At 45.6% G+C, this 20,794-nt stretch overlaps 1 protein-coding gene across 1 annotated transcript; it reads left to right on the plus strand.

Annotated features, from left to right (window-relative positions):
* Window positions 1–1,421: 1,421 nt before the first annotated feature.
* LOC143806575 (RING finger protein 141-like) lies at window positions 1,422–20,100 on the plus strand. The gene is made up of 6 exons (XM_077287265.1): window positions 1,422–1,589; window positions 15,317–15,508; window positions 16,576–16,684; window positions 16,892–17,076; window positions 18,519–18,626; window positions 19,320–20,100. Exons 2-6 carry the CDS (start codon window positions 15,372–15,374, stop codon window positions 19,474–19,476), a joined length of 696 nt encoding a protein of 231 aa, XP_077143380.1. The 5' UTR covers window positions 1,422–1,589; window positions 15,317–15,371; the 3' UTR covers window positions 19,477–20,100.
* The last annotated feature ends 694 nt before the right edge of the window (window positions 20,101–20,794 follow it).

A 20,794-nucleotide genomic window follows, 5' to 3' on the forward strand; every position in this document is an offset into this window, starting at 1 on the left:
GTTGTGGTGGGGACGAGACCTCGGTGGGACCCCCGACTGCCATAACATTATCATTAGCACCGTGACCTCACTATTGGGTTGTGGTGGGGAGGAGTACTGGGTGGGACCCCCGACTGCCATAACATTATGATTAGCACCGTGACCTCACTATTGGGTTGTGGATGGGACGAGGCCTCGGTGGGACCCCTGACTGCCATAACATTATTAGCACCGTGACCTCAATATTGGGTTGTGGTGGGGACGAGACCTCGGTGGGACCCCCGACTGCCATAACATTATCATTAGCACCGTGACCTCACTATTGGGTTGTGGTGGGGACAAGACCTCGGTGGGACCCCTGACTGCCATAACATTATCATTAGCACCGTGACCTCACTATTGGGTTGTGGTGGGGACAAGACCTCGGTGGGACCCCCGACTGCCATAACATTATCATTAGCACCGTGTCCTCACTATTGGGTTGTGGTGGGGACAAGACCTCGGTGGGACCCCCGACTGCCATAACATTATCATTAGCACCGTGACCTCACTATTGGGTTGTGGCGGGGATGAGGCCTTGGTGGGACCCCCGACTGCCATAACATTATCATTAGCACCGTGACCTCACTATTGGGTTGTGGTGGGGACGAGGCCTTGGTGGGACCCCCGACTGCCATAACATTATCATTAGCACCGTGACCTCACTATTGGGTTGTGGCGGGGATGAGGCCTTGGTGGGACCCCCGACTGCCATAACATTATCATTAGCACCGTGACCTCACTATTGGGTTGTGGTGGGGACGAGGCCTCGGTGGGACCCCCGGCTGCCATAACATTATCATTAGCACCGTGACCTCACTATTGGGTTGTGGAGGGGACACAGTGGCATCAGAGGGGTCACCTCCCCCCTTTTCCAACCTCTCAACTGCTGCAAGCACAAAGGGCAGCAGCATCTAAGGGGTTAACCTGCTCGATTGCAGCAGAAGGTCCGGGGGCTTCTTATTGGGGGGAGGGATGAAATTAGGAGGGTCACCCATTAATACCCCCAGAACATTACTGGGCACTAATGGAGTCCAGCGTTGGCCACCGTCCCAATCACAAGAGGAGAGATGTGCGGTGCCAACATGATGACGCTTTTCTCCATGTGCCAATAATTCCATGGATTTGTATTTACATGAATGTGAAAACTGAATTTTCATTACGTTTGCTGAGCCCTAAAAGGGGCTGTCCACCAATAAGTCACAGCCCATAGTGCTCCACAGGGTCAGGCTCACAGGGGTCCCCTCCAACCAGAGACCTCTGTAGCTACAGCCAGACCTGAGGGCACAGCGCTGTACACAGAGAGGCCTTGTCACATGACTGATGGCTGATTAGCCCGTCTCCATGGAGACAAGAGGTCAGAGACCGTGAACGAGCAGCCTGAGAGCGCAACGTAATGACGTCAGGAAAACAACACCACCGGGGGGGGGCGGGGCGTGTGTCAGCTGTGTACGGAGCATCGGATGGGTGAATCCAATCTGTGAACCGGATAGTGCAGGCGCTGCTCCCGGTGTCCGCCGCCTCCTGGCGCCTCTGTCCACACATGGCCCCCGCTCCAGCTACACACACAGGTATGTGCCCACAACCACATATATCTAATATATATACACACAGGTATATGTGCCCGCGTATATATATACATATACACACAGGTATGTGCCCACAATTACATAAGTACCCATACACACGGGTATGTGCACACATATATATGCACACAGGTACGTGCCCGGCCCACATATATATATACACACACACACAGGTATGTGCCCACAATCACATATGTATATACACACACACACTTAAGTGCCCACAATTACATATGTACACACACACACACACACGGGTATGTGCCCACATATATATGCACACAGGTATGTGCCCACAACCACACATATATATACACACACACACACACACACAGGTATGTGCCCACAATTACATATGTACACACACACACACGGGTATGTGCCCACATATATATGCACACAGGTATGTGCCCACAATCACATATGTATATACACACACACACACACACACACACACACACACACACACACACACACACACACACACTTAAGTGCCCACATATATATGCACACAGGTATGTGCCCACAATCACATATGTATACACACACACACACACACACACACACACACACACACACACACACACACACTTAAGTGCCCACATATTATTATTTATTCATATAACGCCATTAATTCCATGGTGCTGTACATGAGAAAGGGGTTACATACAGAGTTACAGATATCATTTACAGTAAACAGGTTTACAGTGACAGACTGGTACAAAGGGGAGAGAACCCTGATCTTGCGGACTTACATTCTATGGGATACAGGTATGTGCCCGCGTATGTGTGTGTATATATATATATATATAGAGAGAGAGACACGGGTCCCACATATATGTATATACACAGCAGGTATGCGTATATATATATATATATATATATATATATATATATATATATATATATATATATATACATATATACACACACACACAGGCATGTGCCTATATATATATATATTATACACACACACACACACACACACACACACACACACACACACACACACACACACACACACACACACAGGTATGTGCCCACGTGTGTATATATACACACACATGTATGTTAAATATACAAATCTCAAGGCAGGGTATACATATAAATTAATCCCCAAAAAATAAATTAAACAAAATTAGAACAAAGTAATAGCACTATCGCCACAATGTATACGAAATGGACTATCAACCGGACTACTCGGTAATTACAGGAAAAAAGGCCGAAAAGAAACCGAACGCAAGTCCAACAATTCACTAAATGAAAATATTTATTGGGAATATACAACAACGCGGGGTAGGGGGAATACCAAAGAACACACAGACAGGTGTGTGCCCGCATATGTATAGACATACAGGTGTGTTCCCACATATATATAGTTTCCCCAGGTTGCTGCTGACACATATGCCTCTGTAGTTGGCAGGGTCCTACCTGTCTCCACTCTTGTGAATGGGTGAGATGAGGCCTTGGTTCCAGGTACGAGGGACGTAGCCAGCACTCAGCGCAATATTGAACAGTTTAACCATTGCTGCCTGTATTTCTGGTGGGCTGTATTTTACCATTTCTGGAGTGATTCCATTCGGGCCACTGGCTTTTCTACATCTTATGGAAGAGATTCTCTCTGTAACTTCCTGTAGTGTGATTGGTGTATCCAGTGGGTTTTGGAAATGTTTGACTTTTTCTTCCATAGCTTTTAGTTTTTCCGTTATGTTTTTCTGTTCTTGGTTTAGTTCTTCCATCGGGATGTCTTTATAGAGGTCTCTGAAGTACTGAAGCCAGATATTGCCATGTTGGATATGGATGATGTTTTTCTTACTTTTTGTGCCCATGTGGTTCCATAGTTCCCAGAAGGATTTGTCCTGTAGGGCGTCTTGAAGTTGGTTAAGTTTGGTGGAGATGTAACTCTGTTTCTTCCTCTTGAGTATGGTTTTGTATTGCCTTTGTATGGTGTCGTAGGCATCCCTCAGACCCGGGTGGTTGGGGTCTCTGTGTTTCTTGTTTGAGGCTGTTCTCAGGGTTTTCCGTATGGCTTTACATTCTATGTTAAACCAACCGTTGGTCTGTTTTTCTTTTGGCCTTTTATAGTTGACTTTTTTAAGGTCGGACAATTCGGCCAAGGTGTAGAATATATCATTGAGGTCTTTTGCAGCTTGGTTCACTCCTTCTGGGTTAGGCTTGTACTCGTTGTGGAAGTGGTGAAACATCTCCTGTATTTTGGGTCTGCTGGGAGCCTCTTTATATTTTATTGCTGACGTCTTGGACCATTTATATATATATATATATACACTGCTCAAAAAAATAAAGGGTAACACTCAAATAACACATACTAGATTTGAATGAATGAAATATTCTCATTGAATACTTTGTTCTGTACAAAGTTGAATGTGCTGACAACATCATCACACAAAACTCATCAATGGAAATCAAATTTATTAACCAATGGAGGCCTGGATTTGGAACGATACTCAAAGTCAAAGTGGAAAATAAATTACAGGCTTATCCAATTTCAGTGGAAATACCTCAAAACAAGGAAATGATGTTCTGTTGTGTGTGTGTGTGTGTGTGGCCTCCACTTGCCTGTGTGGCCTCCACTTGCCTGTCTGACCTCCCTACAACGCCTGAGCATGCTCCTGATGAGGCGGCGGATGGTCATCCACCAACTCCTGGACAGTTTGTGGTGCAACCTCATGTTGGTGAATGGTGCAAGACATGATGTCCCAGATGTGTTCAATCGGATTCAAGTCTGGGGAACGGGCAGGATATAGCTTCAATGCCTTCATCTTGCAGGAACTGCGGACACACTCCAGCCACATGAGGTCTGGCATTGTCCTAAATTAGGAGGAACCCAGGGCCAACCGCACCAGCATATGGTCTCACAAGGGATCTGAGGATCTCATCTCAGTACCTAATGGCAATCAGGCTACCTCTGGCGGCCCTCCAAAGAAATGCCACCCCACACCATTACTGACCCACTGCTAAACCGGTCATGCTGAAGGATGTTGCAGGCAGCAGATCGCTCGCCACGGCATCTCCAGACTCTGTCACGTCTGTCACATGTGCTCAGTGTGAATCTGTGAAGAGCACAGGGCGCCAGTGGCGAATTTGCGAATCCTGGTGTTCTGTGGCAAATGCCAAGCGTCCTGCACAGTGTTGGGCTGTGAGCACAGTCCCCATCTGTGGACGTTGAGCACTCAGACCATCCTCATGGAGTCGGTTTCTAACCGTTTGTGCGGACACATGCACATTTGTGGCCTGCTGGAGGTCATTTTGCAGGGCTCTAGCAGTGCTCCTCTTGTTCCTCCTTGCATAAAAGCTGAGGTAGCGGTCCTGCTGCTGGGTTTCTGCCCTCCTACAGCCCCCTCCACGTCTCCTGGTGTACTGGCCTGTCTCCTGGTAGCGCCTCCAGCCTCTGGTCACTGCACTGACAGACACATCAAACCTTCTTGCTCGCATTGATGTGCCATCCTGGATGAGCTGCACTACCTGAGCCCCTTGTGTGGGTTGTAGAGTCCGTCTCATGCTACCACGAGTGTGAAAGCACAACCAACATTCAAAAGTGACCAAAACATCAGCCAGAAAGCATTGGTACTGAGATGTGGTCTGTGGTCCCCACCTGCAGAACCACTCCTTTATTGATGGTGTCTTGATAATTGCCAATAATCCATCTGTTGTCTCTTCCATTTGCCCAACGGCAAGTGAAATTGATTGTCAATCAGTGTTGCTTCCTAAGTGGACAGTTTGATTTCACGGAAGTTTGATTTACTTGGAGTTATATTCTGTTGTTTAAGTGTTACCTTTATTTTTTTGAGCAGTGTGTATATGCATATGTGTGTGTGTCTGTAAAATATATATATATATATACATACATATACATGCTCACACACTAGATGGTGGCCCGATTCTAACGCATCGGGTATTCTAGAATATGTATGTATGTATATAGCAGCCTCATAGTATATAGCACAGGTATTATATAGCACCACGTAGTATATAGCAGACAAAAAATACGATGTGGCCTGTGCTATATACTATGTGGCTGCTATATACATACATATTGTAGAATACCCGATGCGTTAATACAGGCCACGCAATATATAACTCAGCCCAAACAGTATATAACACAGCCCACGTACTACACAACACAGCCCACGCAGTATATAGCAGCCACGCAGTATATAACACAAGTGACGTAGTATATAACACAGGCCACGCAGTATATATAACACTGGCCACGTAATATATAGCACAGAACACGCAGTATATAACACTGGCCAGGTAGTATATAACACAGCCCACGCAGTATATAACACTGGCCAGGTAGTATATAACACAGCCCACGCAGTATATAACACTGGCCAGGTAGTATATAGCAGACACGCGGTATATTACACAGCCCACGCAGTATATAACACTGGCCAGGTAGTATATAGCAGACACGCGGTATAGTACACAGCCCACGCAGTATATAACACTGGCCAGGTAGTATATAGCAGACACGCGGTATATTACACAGCCCACGCAGTATATAACACTGGCCAGGTAGTATATAACACAGCTCATGCAGTATATAACACTGGCCAGGTAGTATATAGCAGCCACGTGGTATATTACACAGCCCATGCAGTATATAACACTGGCCACATAATATATAGCACAGCCCACGCAGTACATAACACAGCCCACATAGCATCTAACACTGGCCAGGTAGTATATAGCAGCCACGCGGTATATTACACAGCCCACGTAGTATATAGCAGTGTGGGCACCATATTCCTGTTAAAAAAAATAATTAAAAAATAGTTCTATACTCACCTGCCGGGATCCAATCCAGCGAAGCTGTGGCGCAGGCGATGAGTGCGTGGCTGCCGCCATCTTCCGTTCCCAGGATGCATTGCGAAATTACCCAGATGACTTAGCGGTCTCGCGAGACCGCTAAGTCTTCTGGGTAATTTCGTAATGCATCTCTGGGAGCGGAAGATGGCGGAGGCCGCCCGCGGCTCGGCGGACTACGGAGTGTGAGTATAGCAGGTTTTTTTTTATTATTATTATTTTTAAGCGGTGACAGGATGGGGAGCATGTGGGCGCCGGGCACTGACTGCGGTGACTGGAGGGGAGCATGCGGGCGCCGGGCACTGACTGCAGTGACTGGAGGGGAGCATGCGGGTGCTGGGCACTGACTGGAGTGACTGGAGGGGAGCATGCAGGCGCCGGGCACTGACTGCGGTGACTGGAGGGGAGCATGCGGGCACCGGGCACTGACTACAGGGGAGTAGGGAGGGACTAATCGGACTGTGCCCGTCGCTGATTGGTTGCGGCAGCCATGACAGGCAGCTGGCGAGACCAATCAGCGACGCGGGATTTCCGTGACATATAGATATATATAGATATATAGATATATATAGATATATATAGATATATATAGATATATATAGATATAGATAGATATATATAGATATATAGATAGATATATAGATATATTTATATATATATATATATAGATCTATCTATCTCTCTCGATATATATATATATATATATATATATATATATATATATATATATATATATATATATATATATATATATATATATATATATATATGTCACGGAAATCCCAGGTCGCTGATTGGTCGAGCACAGTCCGGACGCGAAATGGCCGCTCCCTACTCCCCTGCAGTCAGTGCCCCCTCCATACTCAACCCCCCCCCTCCCAGTCAGCGCCCGCCACCCACATAGCGTTTTAGCTGTACGTTAAACCGACTGCGTTACACCGCGGCATAACGCAGTTTAACGCTGCAATTAACACTGTGTGACAAACTTTACTATTGATGCTGCCTATGCAGCATCAATAGTAAAAAGATACAATGTTAAAAATAATAAAAAATGGTGCTATTCTCACCTTCCGCCGTCCACCGATGCGTGCGAGTGGCGAGGCTGCCGCCAGCTTCCGTTCCCAGTGATGCATTGCGAAATTACCCAGATGATTGAGCGGGACTGCTAAGTCATCTGGGTAATTTCGCAATGCATCACTGGGAACGGAAGCTGGCGGCAGCCTCGCACGCATTGGGACAACTTCGGTGGACACCAGAGGGTGAGTATATAACTATTTTTTATTTTAATTCTTTTTTTAACAGAGGTATGGTGCCCACACTGCTGTATACTACGTGGGCAGTGTTATTTACTGCGTGGGCTGTGGTCATGAACATTATTGTCAAGAATCTGCTGATACTGAGAGGAATCCATGCGTCCCTCAACTTTAACAAGATTCCCGGTGCCGGCATTGGCCACACAGCCCCAAAGCATGATGGAACCTCCACCAAATTTTACTGTGGGTAGCAAGTGTTTTTCTTGGATTGCTGTGTTTTTTTGCCGCCATGCATAACTCCTTTTTGTATGACCAAACAACTCAATCTTGGTTTCATCAGTCCACAGGACCTTCTTCCAAAAAGAAATTGGCTTCTCCAAATGTGCTTTTGCATACCTCAGCCGACTCTTTTTGTGGCGTGCTTGCAGAAACGGCTTCTTTCGCATCACTCTCCCATACAGCTTCTCCTTGTGCAAAGTGCGTTGTATAGTTGACCGATGCACAGTGACACCATCTGCAGCAAGTTGATGCTGCAGCTCTCTGGAGGTGGTCTGAGGATTGTCCTTGACTGATCTCACCATTCTTCTTCTCTGCCTTTCTGATGTTTTTCTTGGCCTGCCACTTCTGGCCTTAACAAGACCTGTACCTGTGTTCTTCCATTTCCTTACTATGTTCCTCACAGTGGAAATTGACAGGTTAAATCTCTTAGACAGCTTTTTGTATCCTTCCCCTGAACAACTATGTTGAATAATCTTTGTTTTCAGATCATTTGACAGTTGTTTTGAGGAGCCCATGATGCCACTCTTCAGAGGAGATTCAAACAGGAGAACAACTTGCAAGTGGCCACTTTAAGTAGCTTTTCTCATGATTGCATACACCTGGCTATGAAGTTCAAAGCTCAATGAGTTTACAAAACAAAAAAAGTGCTTTAGTAAGTCAGTAAAAAGTAGGTAGGAGTATTTAAAACAAGAAAATAATGGTGCCTATACTTATGCACCTGTCAAATTTAGTTTGAATGCAGATTGCACATTTTCTGTTAGTACAATAAACCTCATTTCAAGGCAGAAACATTATTGTGTCCAACAGTTATTAGATATATGAAACTGAAATAACTTGCAAAAAAAATAATTTTTAGAAAACATTAAGCTTAAGATTAATAGGGGTGCCCAAAGTTTTTCATATAACTGTATGTACTATGTGGCTGTGCTATGTACTATGTGGCTGTGCTATGTACTATGTGGCTGTGCTATGTACTATGTGGCTGTGCTATGTACTACATACTACGTGGCTGTACTATATCCTGCACCCCGAACCCCCGACATCCTGCGCCCCGAACCCCGACATCCTGCGACCAATCAGTGACAGATGCAGTCCAGCCGCGAATTGACACTGGATTTAAACCACGCTTCGCTGATTGGTCGCTGCCAATTTAGCTTACAAATACTGACCAAATAATGTGTGAACGAGGTCTAATACAGGAGATGACATACAGGTACATACTATATACAGGAGAGATGACACACAGGTATATACTATATACAGGAGGAGATGACATACAGGTATATACTGTATATAGGAGGAGATGACACACAGGTATATACTATATATAGGAGGAGATGATTTACAGGAGGAGATGACACACGTATATACAGGAGGGGATAACATACAGGTATATACTATATATAGGAGGAGATGACATACAGGTATATACTATATATAGGAGGAGATGACATACAGGTATATACTATACAGGTCCTGATGAATTTCTCTCTGGGTCTTACCCTCTTGCTTGAGGGTGTCAATGATGGCCTTCTTGACATCTGTCAGGTCGCTAGTCTTACCCATGATGGGGGTTTTGAGTAATGAACCAGGCAGGGAGTTTTTAAAAGCCTCAGGTATATTTTGCATGTGTTTAGAGTTAATTAGTTGATTCAGAAGATTAGGGTAATAGGTCGTTTAGAGAACCTTTTCTTGATATGCTAATTTATTGAGACAGGTTTTTTGGGTTATCAGGAGTTGTATGCCAAAATCATCAGGATTAAAACAATAAAAGACCTGACAAATTTCAGTTGGTGGATAATGAATCTATAATATATGAAAGTTTAATTGTAATCATTACATTATGGTAAATAATGAAATTTAACACTATATGCTAATTTTTTGAGAAGGACCTGTATATAGGAGGAGATGACATACAGGTATATACTATATATAGGAGGAGATGACATACAGGTATATACTATATATAGGAGGAGATGACATACAAGTATATACTATATATAGGAGGAGATGACATACAGGTATGTACTATATATAGGAGGAGATGACCTACAGGTATATACTATATATAGGAGGAGATGACATACAGGTATATACTATATATAGGAGGAGATGACATACAGGTATATACTATATATAGGAGGAGATGACATACAGGTATATACTATATATAGGAGGAGATGACATACAGGTATATACTATATACAGGGGAGATGACACACAGGTATATACTATATACAGGGGAGATGACACACAGGTGTATACTATATACAGGAGGAGATGACACACAGGTATATACTATATACAGGAGGAGATGACACACAGGTATATACTATATACAGGAGGAGATGACACACAGGTATATACTATATACAGGAGGAGATGACATACAGGTATATACTATATACAGGAGGAGATGACATACAGGTGTATACTATATACAGGATGAGATGACATACAGGTGTATACTATATACAGAGGAGATGACATACAGGTGTATACGATATACAGGAGGAGGTGACATACAGGTATATACTATATACAGGAGGAGGTGACATACAGGTATATACTATATACAGGAGGAGGTGACATACAGGTATATACTATATACAGGAGTAGATGACATACAGGTATATACTATATACAGGAGGAGGTGACATACAGGTATATACTATATACAGGAGGAGATGACATACAGGTATATACTATATACAGGAGGAGATGATATACAGCAAGTATATACTATATATAAGGGAGATGACAAACATGTATATACTGAGGGGAAAATGAGAGGTGTGAGTGCAAAATGAGAGGTGTGAGTGCAAAATGACAAGTGTTGGGGAAATGAGAGATGTGAGGGGGAAATGAAAATGAGAGATGTGAGGGGGAAAATGAGAGGCGTGATGGGAAAATAAGAGAAGTGAGGTGCTATAACTATCCACAGATATTTACTATGCCCAGGCAACGCCGAGCTCTTCAGCTAGTGTGTGTGTGTATATATATATATATATATATATATATATATATATATATATATATATATATATATATATATATATATATATATATATATATATATTTTAGATGGTGGCCCGATTCTAACGCATCGGGTATTCTAGATTATGTATGTCCACGTAGTATATTGCCCAGCCACGTAGTATATTGCTCAGTGACGTAGTATACAGCAGAGAGCCACATAGTATATTGCCCAGTGACATAGTATACAGCACAGAGCCACGTAGTATATTGCACAGCGCATGTAGTATATTGCCCAGCTATGTAGTATATTGCCCAGCCATGTATGACACAGGTTAAAAAAATAAAAAATAAACATATACTCACCTTCCGCAGGCGCATTGTAGCTCTGTCACCTGTGTGGGGTGCAGGCGGCAGCTTCCGGTCCCAGGGTGTGATGACGTCGCGGTCACGTGACCGTGTCGAGGGTCACATGACCGTTACGTCACGGCAGGTCCTTGTCGCTCAGGAACTGTGATGACGTCGCGGTCACATGACTGTGTAGCGGTCACATGACCGTGACGTCACGGCAGGTCCTTTCCGCGCAGGCGCGCAGGACTTGTGATGACGTCGCGGTCACATGACCGTGACGTCATGGCAGGTCCTTCTGCCAGACCATCCTTGCCACCGGAACGTGCCGCTTGCATCGCGAGGAGCGGGAAAGGCGGCGTAGGTGAGTATATAATCATTTTTTATTTTTTTTAACATTAGATGTTTTTACTATTGACGCTGCATAGGCTGCGTCAATAGTAAAAAACTTGGTCACACAGGGTTAATAGCAGCGGTAACGGAGTGCGTTACCTGCGGCATAACGTGGTCCGTTACCGCCGGCATTAACCCTGTGTGAGCCGTGACCGGAGGGGTGTATGCGGGCGCCGGGCAGTGAGTGCGGGGAGTAAGGAGCTGCCATTTTCTTCTGGACTGTGCGCGTCGCTGATTGGTCGTGGCAAAACGCCCACGACCATTGCCACGACCAATCAGCGACTTGGATTCCATGACAGACAGAGGCCGCGACCAATGAATATCCATGACAGACAGAAGGACAGACAGAAAGACGGAAGTGACCCGTAGACAATTATATAGTAGATATATATATTTATTTATTTTTTTATTATATAGGCACATGCGTGTATATGAATATGTTTGCACATACCTGTGTATATATACATTGGTATGTGCCCACATACATGGTACATTCAATACAGAATCTGATCCAGAGACAGTGAGGGCACCAGGCCTCTGATCTTGCTTGGATATTGGAACTATAAAACTTTCACACCACTAATCTAATCCAATTAAGGATTCAGTCTCTGAGCTCCATTTGTTTGTTTATTCAAAGGTTCATTTATTATACCATGCCCTTCTTTTTTTTTTTTTTTTTTTTTCTTTTTGCTGTTTGTTTGTGCATATATTTGTGTTTCTTCAGAAACTTTGTTGTTCCATGCCTGAGGAAAAGCCCTAAGAAGTCCTGAAAGCTTGCTTTGTAACATCATTTATTTTATTTTTGTTAGCCAATAAAGGGAACCTGTCACCCCGTTTTTTCAGTATCAGATAAAAATACCGTTAAATAGGGCCTGAGCTGTGCTTTACAATAGTATATTTTTTGTCCCCTGATTCCCCACTTATGCTGCCGGAATACCTTACCAAAGTTGCCTTTTCGCCTGTCAATCACCCTGGTCTGGTCAAAAGGGCGTGATAAAATGGCTTTCTCCCCCACCTCTTGCTTATCTTCCCGGCGTTGGCGTAGGGTTCTGCGCACGCGCAACTGCCGAATGCACTGCGCAGCGGCAGACAAAGAGCACGATCTGCGCTATTCACTGGCTTTTCTGTGGCGGCGGCCATCTTTCTGAGGTCGCGCGTGCGCAGATGGAGTGCTCTGCTGCCCGGGGCTTCAGGAAAATGGCCGCGGGATGCCGCGCGTGCGCAGATGGAGATCGTGGTGGCCATTTTCCTGAAGCCGAGTTCGCATCTCTGCTCTTTGTACCACACCAACCACTGACTTTTTGGGGTGGGGGTCCATGTCTCCAGTGCCTGTCCTTCAGACATCTGGGAGGAGGTGACCGGGCTAGCACCCACCAGTAGATCAATACCAGTCCCTGGTACTTCAGGCCCAGGTCTCTGGCTCTCTCCTGTAAAGTGGATGCAGTCCAATTTCTGTACTCACTCTGTGGGTGGTTCTCCATTGGGTTACACTCTGTTGATCCCACCGTTGCCACCAGTTGTCACGGGGTCCTTCTCCGATACCACACAATCAACAGAGCGAGGGAAGTGTGAACAATCCCAAGACCTTTATTATCGGCAAAACTAAAAGGTCCATAAACAATCCACCACACAGAGGATACAATAGTCCAGAACATGAATGCAGTTCAGTAACAGGGTAAAATGTCCAAGGAGATGAGAGTCCAATAATCCAGCAGACAGAGGATAAAAATGGTCCATATGCTTCCCTTTCTCTCTGACGTGCCGTGTTCACACCATCCTCACCACACAGGAACTGACTTCCAGCTTCTGTCTTCCTCAGCCCCATCCTTATGTCCAGGGGTAGTCAGATAGGTTGGGGCGGTTTTCAGGCATCCCAGACCTGACAAAGGTGCCTCAGGGATTAAGGCACTACAGGGGGTTCATCAAGAGGCATAGATACAGTCAGCCTGCAGATAGTAAGTGAGCTAATCCAATTATCAGCCTTTTGGAAGGTAATTGAGACTCTAGACAATATGGGGAATACACGTAATGATACAGGGCAACAAGAGAACACTATGAAAATCAATAAAGTATAAATATACACAAAATGATACCCACATAACATATCACACACACACACACACACACACACACACACACACACACACACACACACACACACACGTGTGTGCTCGTACATACGGTATACATATCTATATATACAGGTGTGTGCCCGTACATGGATGTCTGACACCCTGCGCCCGGGATCTTCATTGTGATATCAGCTGCTGCAGCCACACTGTCTACACAACACTGACACTGTGGAGCAGTGTGTACAGCACCCACACGTCACCCTCCGGACTTTGTGCTCTCCTGTTTATGGTGGAGCTGTAACCAGTGACGGGACACTCAGGCTCTTCTAGTGTTGTCAGCTGTTTCAGGAGAAGGTTGTGTTGATGTTGATCCTATGAAAAGTTTGAGACTGAAAGTAATAGAATGGATTAAATACTCTGTGCTGCAGGAGACAGTTCCTTCACAGGAGCATATTGATTAGAACCAAGGTGCGGGCTCGTCTGTGGCTCATTGCCTGACATACATGTTGGAAGGAGCAGGGTTTCCAGGTTTCCAGCAGCACATTGTATTTAAAGGGAATCTGTCACCCCAAAATTGGCCTATAAGCTAAGGCCACCGGCTTCAGGGGCTTATCTACAGCATTCTGGAATGCTGTAGATAAGCCCCCCAATGTAACCTGCAAGATAAGAAAAACAGGTTATATTATACTCGCCCAGGGGCGGTCCCGGTGCTGTCCGGTCCAATGGGCGTCACGGTCCGGGTCCAGCGCCTCCCATCTTACGATGACGTCCTCTTCTTTGCTTCCTGCCGCGGCTCCTGTGCAGCCATACTGATTTGCCCTGCGCACTGCTGTACTTTGCTCTGCCCTCAACAGGGCAAATCAGTACGGCTGCGCTGGAGCCGCGGCAGGAAGCAAAGAATAGGACGTCATCGTAAGAAGATGGGAGGCGCTGGACCCGAACCGCTACCCCCACCGGACTGGACCGCACCGGGACCGTCCCTGGGCGAGTATAATATAACCTGTTTTTCTTATCTTGCACGTGACATTGAGGACTTATCTACAGCATTACAGAATGCTGTAGATAAGCCCCTGATGACGGTGGCCTTAGCTTATAGGCAAATTTTGAGGTGACAGATTACCTTTAAAGGGCCACTGTCACCCCCCCCCCCCCCCTCCAGCCGTTATAAACTAAAAGAGCCACCTTGTGCAGCAGTAATGCTGCTTTCTAACAAGGTGGCTCTATTAGTTTTTTGTACATGTATTCCCAAAATAAAGCATTTTATAAGTTCTCCAAAATACCTTTCTTTGGCCAGGGAGGCAGGTCCTCACCCCCTGCTTGAAACGCCAAACTGCCGTCACTCAAATGTTCAGGGGCGCCGGGCACCGCCCCCTCCGCTCTGTTTTCGCATGAAATCCGGCGCCTGTGCTGTGTAGTAATGTCACCTTGTTAGAAAGCAGCATCACTGCTGCATAAGGTGGCTCTTTTTAGTTTATAACGGCTGGAGGGGGTGACAATGGCCCTTACGGAGAGAATTGTCCTAATATTGGGGGCGATGTTCATTTCTATGTCACCTTTGCAGGACTTCGGGACGAGACCTAGATTCTCCTCTGGAACGGATTCGGTACCCCTCAGCCATGGGACAGCAGCTGACCAGCCAGGCCGTGATGAACAAACTTCCTGAGAAAGTCGTCAAACACGCAGCCCTGGTGCGTGAGAGCGGCTTCCTGACGTACGAGGAGTTCCTGGGCCGCGTCGCCGAGCTCAATGATGTGTAAGAGAAGGATGTACATCAATCGCCACTTACTGTGCACACGACTACTAAAACCCTGCCTGGTAGTGACGAGTATTACCCCGACCCCAAGTAGCGAGTGCAATATTGTCACTCTGACGGTAGAGAATCCGCAGTGTCGCCGCACTGACGGTAGAGAATCCGCAGTGTCGCCGCACTGACGGTAGAGAATCCACAGTGTCGCCGCACTGACAGTAGAGAATCCGCAGTGTCGCCGCACTGACGGTAGAGAATCCGCAGTGTCGCCGCACTGACGGTAGAGAATCCGCAGTGTCGCCGCACTGACGGTAGAGAATCCGCAGTGTCGCCGCACTGACGGTAGAGAATCCGCAGTGTCGCCGCACTGACGGTAGAGAATCCGCAGTGTCGCCGCACTGACGGTAGAGAATCCGCAGTGTCGCCGCACTGACGGTAGAGAATCCGCAGTGTCGCCGCACTGACGGTAGAGAATCCGCAGTGTCGCCGCACTGACGGTAGAGAATCCGCAGTGTCGCCGCACTGACGGTAGAGAATCCGCAGTGTCGCCGCACTGACGGTAGAGAATCCGCAGTGTCGCCGCACTGACGGTAGAGAATCCGCAGTGTCGCCGCACTGACGGTAGAGAATCCGCAGTGTCGCCGCACTGACGGTAGAGAATCCGCAGTGTCGCCGCACTGACGGTAGAGAATCCGCAGTGTCGCCGCACTGACGGTAGAGAATCCGCAGTGTCGCCGCACTGACGGTAGAGAATCCGCAGTGTCGCCGCACTGACGGTAGAGAATCCGCAGTGTCGCCGCACTGACGGTAGAGAATCCGCAGTGTCGCCGCACTGACGGTAGAGAATCCGCAGTGTCGCCGCACTGACGGTAGAGAATCCGCAGTGTCGCCGCACTGACGGTGGAGAATCCATACTGGGATGTAAGGTTCTGACAGGAGAGGGCGCCACCAAGTGGCCGTGCAGTAGACTTCTCCATAATGTAGAATAAATGGTCCCTTTATGTGCTGGTAGTTGTGTCGGCGGTGTAGGGGACTCGTGGTCTGTGTTGCTGACGTCTCCCTCCCTCCCGCAGCACAGCGAGGCTGGCCGCAGGGCAGGACAAGCATCTCCTCTTTGAAGTGCAGCCGGGCTCGGACTCGTCCGCCCTGTGGAAGGTTGTCGTCCGTGTTTTGTGTACCAAGGTGGGTGCCCACCTGTAGCTTTGCATGTTGTGTGTCTCCTGTGGTTTTATATCAGACTGGATCGTTACCTCCAGCTATTATGGACCTATAGTGTCAGCCGTGGTATGCTGAGACTTGTAGTCCCACAACCACTGATGCAGACTTTTCACCTTGTTTTGTCTTTCTGCAATCTTTTGTGTCTAGTCACATTTTTTTTTTCTGCTCCAGATTAATAAGACAAGCGGCATCGTGGAGATATCGAGGATCATGAACCTCTACCAGTTCATCCAGCTCTACAAGGACATCACCAGCCATGCCACCGGCGTGTTCACCCAGAGCAGCGAGGCCTCCGAGGACAATGCCCAGAGCCTGGCATCGCTCTCAGACTGCCAGGCCAGCATCTTAATGGGGAGGTAAGTGATCTGCCCACTCCTCCATCTGCACCGCCTCCGCTGCACACGTCAGCATCGCCTGTGTACACTGAACCTTTCCTGTCTGCTGGTTGTTGGCTAGCTGCACTAAAGTCTGCTGCACCTCCGCTTACATGATTATGTTGGATCAGTCCTGGACAAGGTTGGCAGAAAGGAGGAATCTGCCGAGGAAGCGACACCAACACCTAATCCTTCACATCCCCGAGATAGCGGGGGAAGGGAAACTGTGGTGGCGGATACTTTACTGTGTAGAATATATAACAATAATATACAAAGTCCTCCCCTAAAAACAAACGATGTAAAGAACAAAGCAAGTAATATGCACAAATCCATCCGCATATTCATCTATATAGTGTGCAGTATTATAGTAGTTACATTGTTGTACATAGGGGCAGTATTATAGTAGTTATATTCTTGTACATTGGAGCAGTATTATAGTAGTTATATTCTTGTACATTGGGGCAATATTATAGCAGTTATATTCTTGTACATAGGAGGCAGTATTATAGCAGTTATATTTTTGTACATAGGGGCAGTATTATAGTAGTTATATTCTTGTATATAGGAACAGTATTATAGTGGATATATTCTTGCATATAGGAACAGTATTATAGTAGTTATATTCTTGTACATAGGGGCAGTATTATAGTAGTTATATTCTTGTACATAGGGGCAGGATTATAGTAGTTATATTCTTGTACATAGGGACAGTATTATAGTAGTTATATTCTTGTACATAGGGGGCAGTATTATAGTAGTTATATTCTTGAACATAGGAGCAGTATTATAGTAGTTATATTCTTGTACATGAGGGCAGTATTATAGTAGTTATATTCTTGTACATGGAGCAGTATTATAGTAGTTATATTCTTGTACATAGGAGCAGTATTATAGTAGTTATATTCTTGTACATAGGAGCAGTATTATAGTAGTTATATTCTTGTACATAGGGGGCAGTATTATAGTAGTTATATTCTTGTATATAGGGAGCAGTATTGTAGTTATATTCTTGTACATAGGAGGCAGTATTATAGTAGTTATATTCTTGTACATAGGGGCAGTATTATAGTAGTTATATTCTTGTACATAGGAGGCAGTATTATAGTAGTTATATTCTTGTACATGGGGGCAATATTATAGCAGTTATATTCTTGTACATAGGAGGCAGTATTATAGTAGTTATATTCCTGTACATAGGAGCAGTATTATAGTAGTTATATTCTTGTACATAGGAGGCAGTATTATAGTAGTTATATTCTTGTGCATAGGGGGCAGACTTTCATTCATTATTACAATCAGAATAAAACACAACTGTATGGCTTAAGGACAAGGTGTAGAGAATAAACTGTGATTTATGTTTTTTTCATGAGTCCTTGGAACCGGTTTTCCCTTCTCTGCTGACACTTTTTTTCACCGTTTTCCAGGGTGAAGCAGGTGACAGATGAGGAGGAGTGTTGTATCTGTATGGATGAGCGAGCTGATCTGATCCTGCCCTGCACTCACAACTTCTGCCAGAAGTGCATTGACAAATGGTAGGAGGCAGCGACCGTCCCACTGGTGTCGTCATTATCTCTGCGTGTGCTGGGAACACAGGGCTGATTGCTTAGTCCATATTGACTTATATATATATATTTAGACTCGTCACATGTGATGAGTTGCCATTTGTTATCTTCTGCTTATTGTGAGTTACATCTTGCTTTAGTCGCACTCCGAGCTGCAGTCTGAATACTTCTGGCTTCATGTGCAGCTCTCTGTTGGAGAGTGGATGGTAATTGCACGCTGTTTGAGGCAATCCATGTGTCTGTTTCCAGATCAAGGATCAGGGGATAAAGCGGTGTCAGATATTTATGGCAGCTGCTTTTCTTACTGCTTCGCCCACATTTATTTGTAAAGGAGCTGATAGAGATGAGTATCGGTTTTGTCGTGTCCCATGCAGTGAACCTTCCCTGCAGCCACCACTAGAAGGCAGACTCTTTTATACTGTAAGTCTGTCTGTGGTGAGCTCCCCCTAGTGGTGGCTGCTGCCGGACAGCATTTCATCTTATAACACTATGGACCTATAGGGGATTTGGAGCTAATTATGACACTGTTCATAACTAGATTTTCTCTTTAAAGGGATTTTGTGTCCAGACTGACAGTATAAACTAAGCCCCTAGCCTTGTAGGGAAACTACATTGGAAATCAACTTGTTCTAACTAAAACCTTTTAACTTTTTCTACTTCCAGGAGCGACCGGAACCGCAATTGTCCCATCTGCCGCTTACAGGTGTCGGGAGTGAATGACTCATGGGTGGTCTCAGATGCCCCCACGGAGGAGGATGTTGCAAGTTACATATTAAATCTGGCTGATGAGGTTGGGCAGCCCCATGATACCGTCTTCTAATTACATGGACTATATGCTCATTATGTGTTTAACATTCTTTTATATGCTTGAAAGACGCCAGTGTATGATTGTAAGGCTATAAAACACCGTTTATCACCCTCTGATCAACATCTACACCTTCCATATAGAATGATTATCCAATATTGGTACAGACATTGTATACGTATATTACTGATCTGGAGTTACATCCTGTATTATACCCCAGAGCTGGAGTCACTGTGTACATAAATTACATTACTGATCCTGTACTGATCCTGAGTTACATCTTGTATTATACTCCAGAGCTGCACTCACTATTCTGCTGGTGCAGTCACTGTGTACATAAATTACATTACTGATCCTGTACTGATCCTGAGTTACATCTTGTATTATACTCCAGAGCTGCACTCACTATTCTGCTGGTGCAGTCACTGTGTACATACATTACATTACTGATCCTGTACTGATCCTGAGTAACATCCTGTATTTTACTCCAGAGCTGCACTCACTATTCTGCTGGTGTCACTGTGTACATACATTACATTACTGATCCTGTACTGATCCTGAGTTACATCCTGTATTATTCTTCAGAGCTGCACTCACTATTCTGCTGGTGTAACGCAGGATGGGTAATATACACTGCTCAAAAAAATAAAGGGAACACTTTAAACAGAATATAACTCCAAGTAAATCAAACTTCTGTGAAATCAAACTGTCCACTTAGGAAGCAACACTGTTTGACAATCAATTTCACATGGTGTTGTGCAAATAGAATAGACAACAGATGGAAATTATTGGCAATTATCAAGACACCCCATATAAAGGAGTGGTTCTGCAGGTGGGGACCACATCTCACTACCAATACTTTCTGGCTGATGTTTTGGTCAATTTTGAATGTTGGTTGTGCTTTCACACTCGTGGTAGCATGAGACGGACTCTACAACCCTCACAAGGGGCTCAGGTAGTGCAGCTCATCCAGGATGGCACATCAATGCGAGCTGTGGCAAGAAGGTTTGCTGTGTCTGTCAGCATAGTGTCCAGAGGCTGGAGGCGCTACCAGGAGACAGGCCAGTACACCAGGAGACGTGGAGGGGGCACCGTAGGAGGGCATCGAACCTGCAGCAGGACCGCTACCTCAGCCTTTGTGCAAGAAGGTACAGGAGGATCACCGCCAGAGCCCTGCAAAATGACCTCCAGCAGGCCACAAATGTGCATGTGTCTGCACAAACGGTTAGAAACCGACTCCATGAGGATGGTCTGAGTGCCCGACATCCACAGATTTGGGTTGTGCTCACAGCCCAACACCGTGCAGGACACTTGGCATTTGCCACAGGACACC

This window comes from Ranitomeya variabilis, chromosome 2 (assembly GCF_051348905.1).
Source record: "Ranitomeya variabilis isolate aRanVar5 chromosome 2, aRanVar5.hap1, whole genome shotgun sequence".
In the NCBI taxonomy this organism is placed as follows: domain Eukaryota; kingdom Metazoa; phylum Chordata; class Amphibia; order Anura; family Dendrobatidae; genus Ranitomeya; species Ranitomeya variabilis.

Coding starts and splice junctions, on each gene's coding strand:
- LOC143806575 (XM_077287265.1), top strand. CDS start 15,372: ATGGGACAGCAGCTGACCAGCCAGGCCGTGATGAACAAACTTCCTGAG. Junction 15,509..16,575: donor GTCGCCGAGCTCAATGATGT/GTAAGAGAAGGA, acceptor TCCCTCCCGCAG/CACAGCGAGGCTGGCCGCAG. Junction 16,685..16,891: donor TCCGTGTTTTGTGTACCAAG/GTGGGTGCCCAC, acceptor TTTCTGCTCCAG/ATTAATAAGACAAGCGGCAT.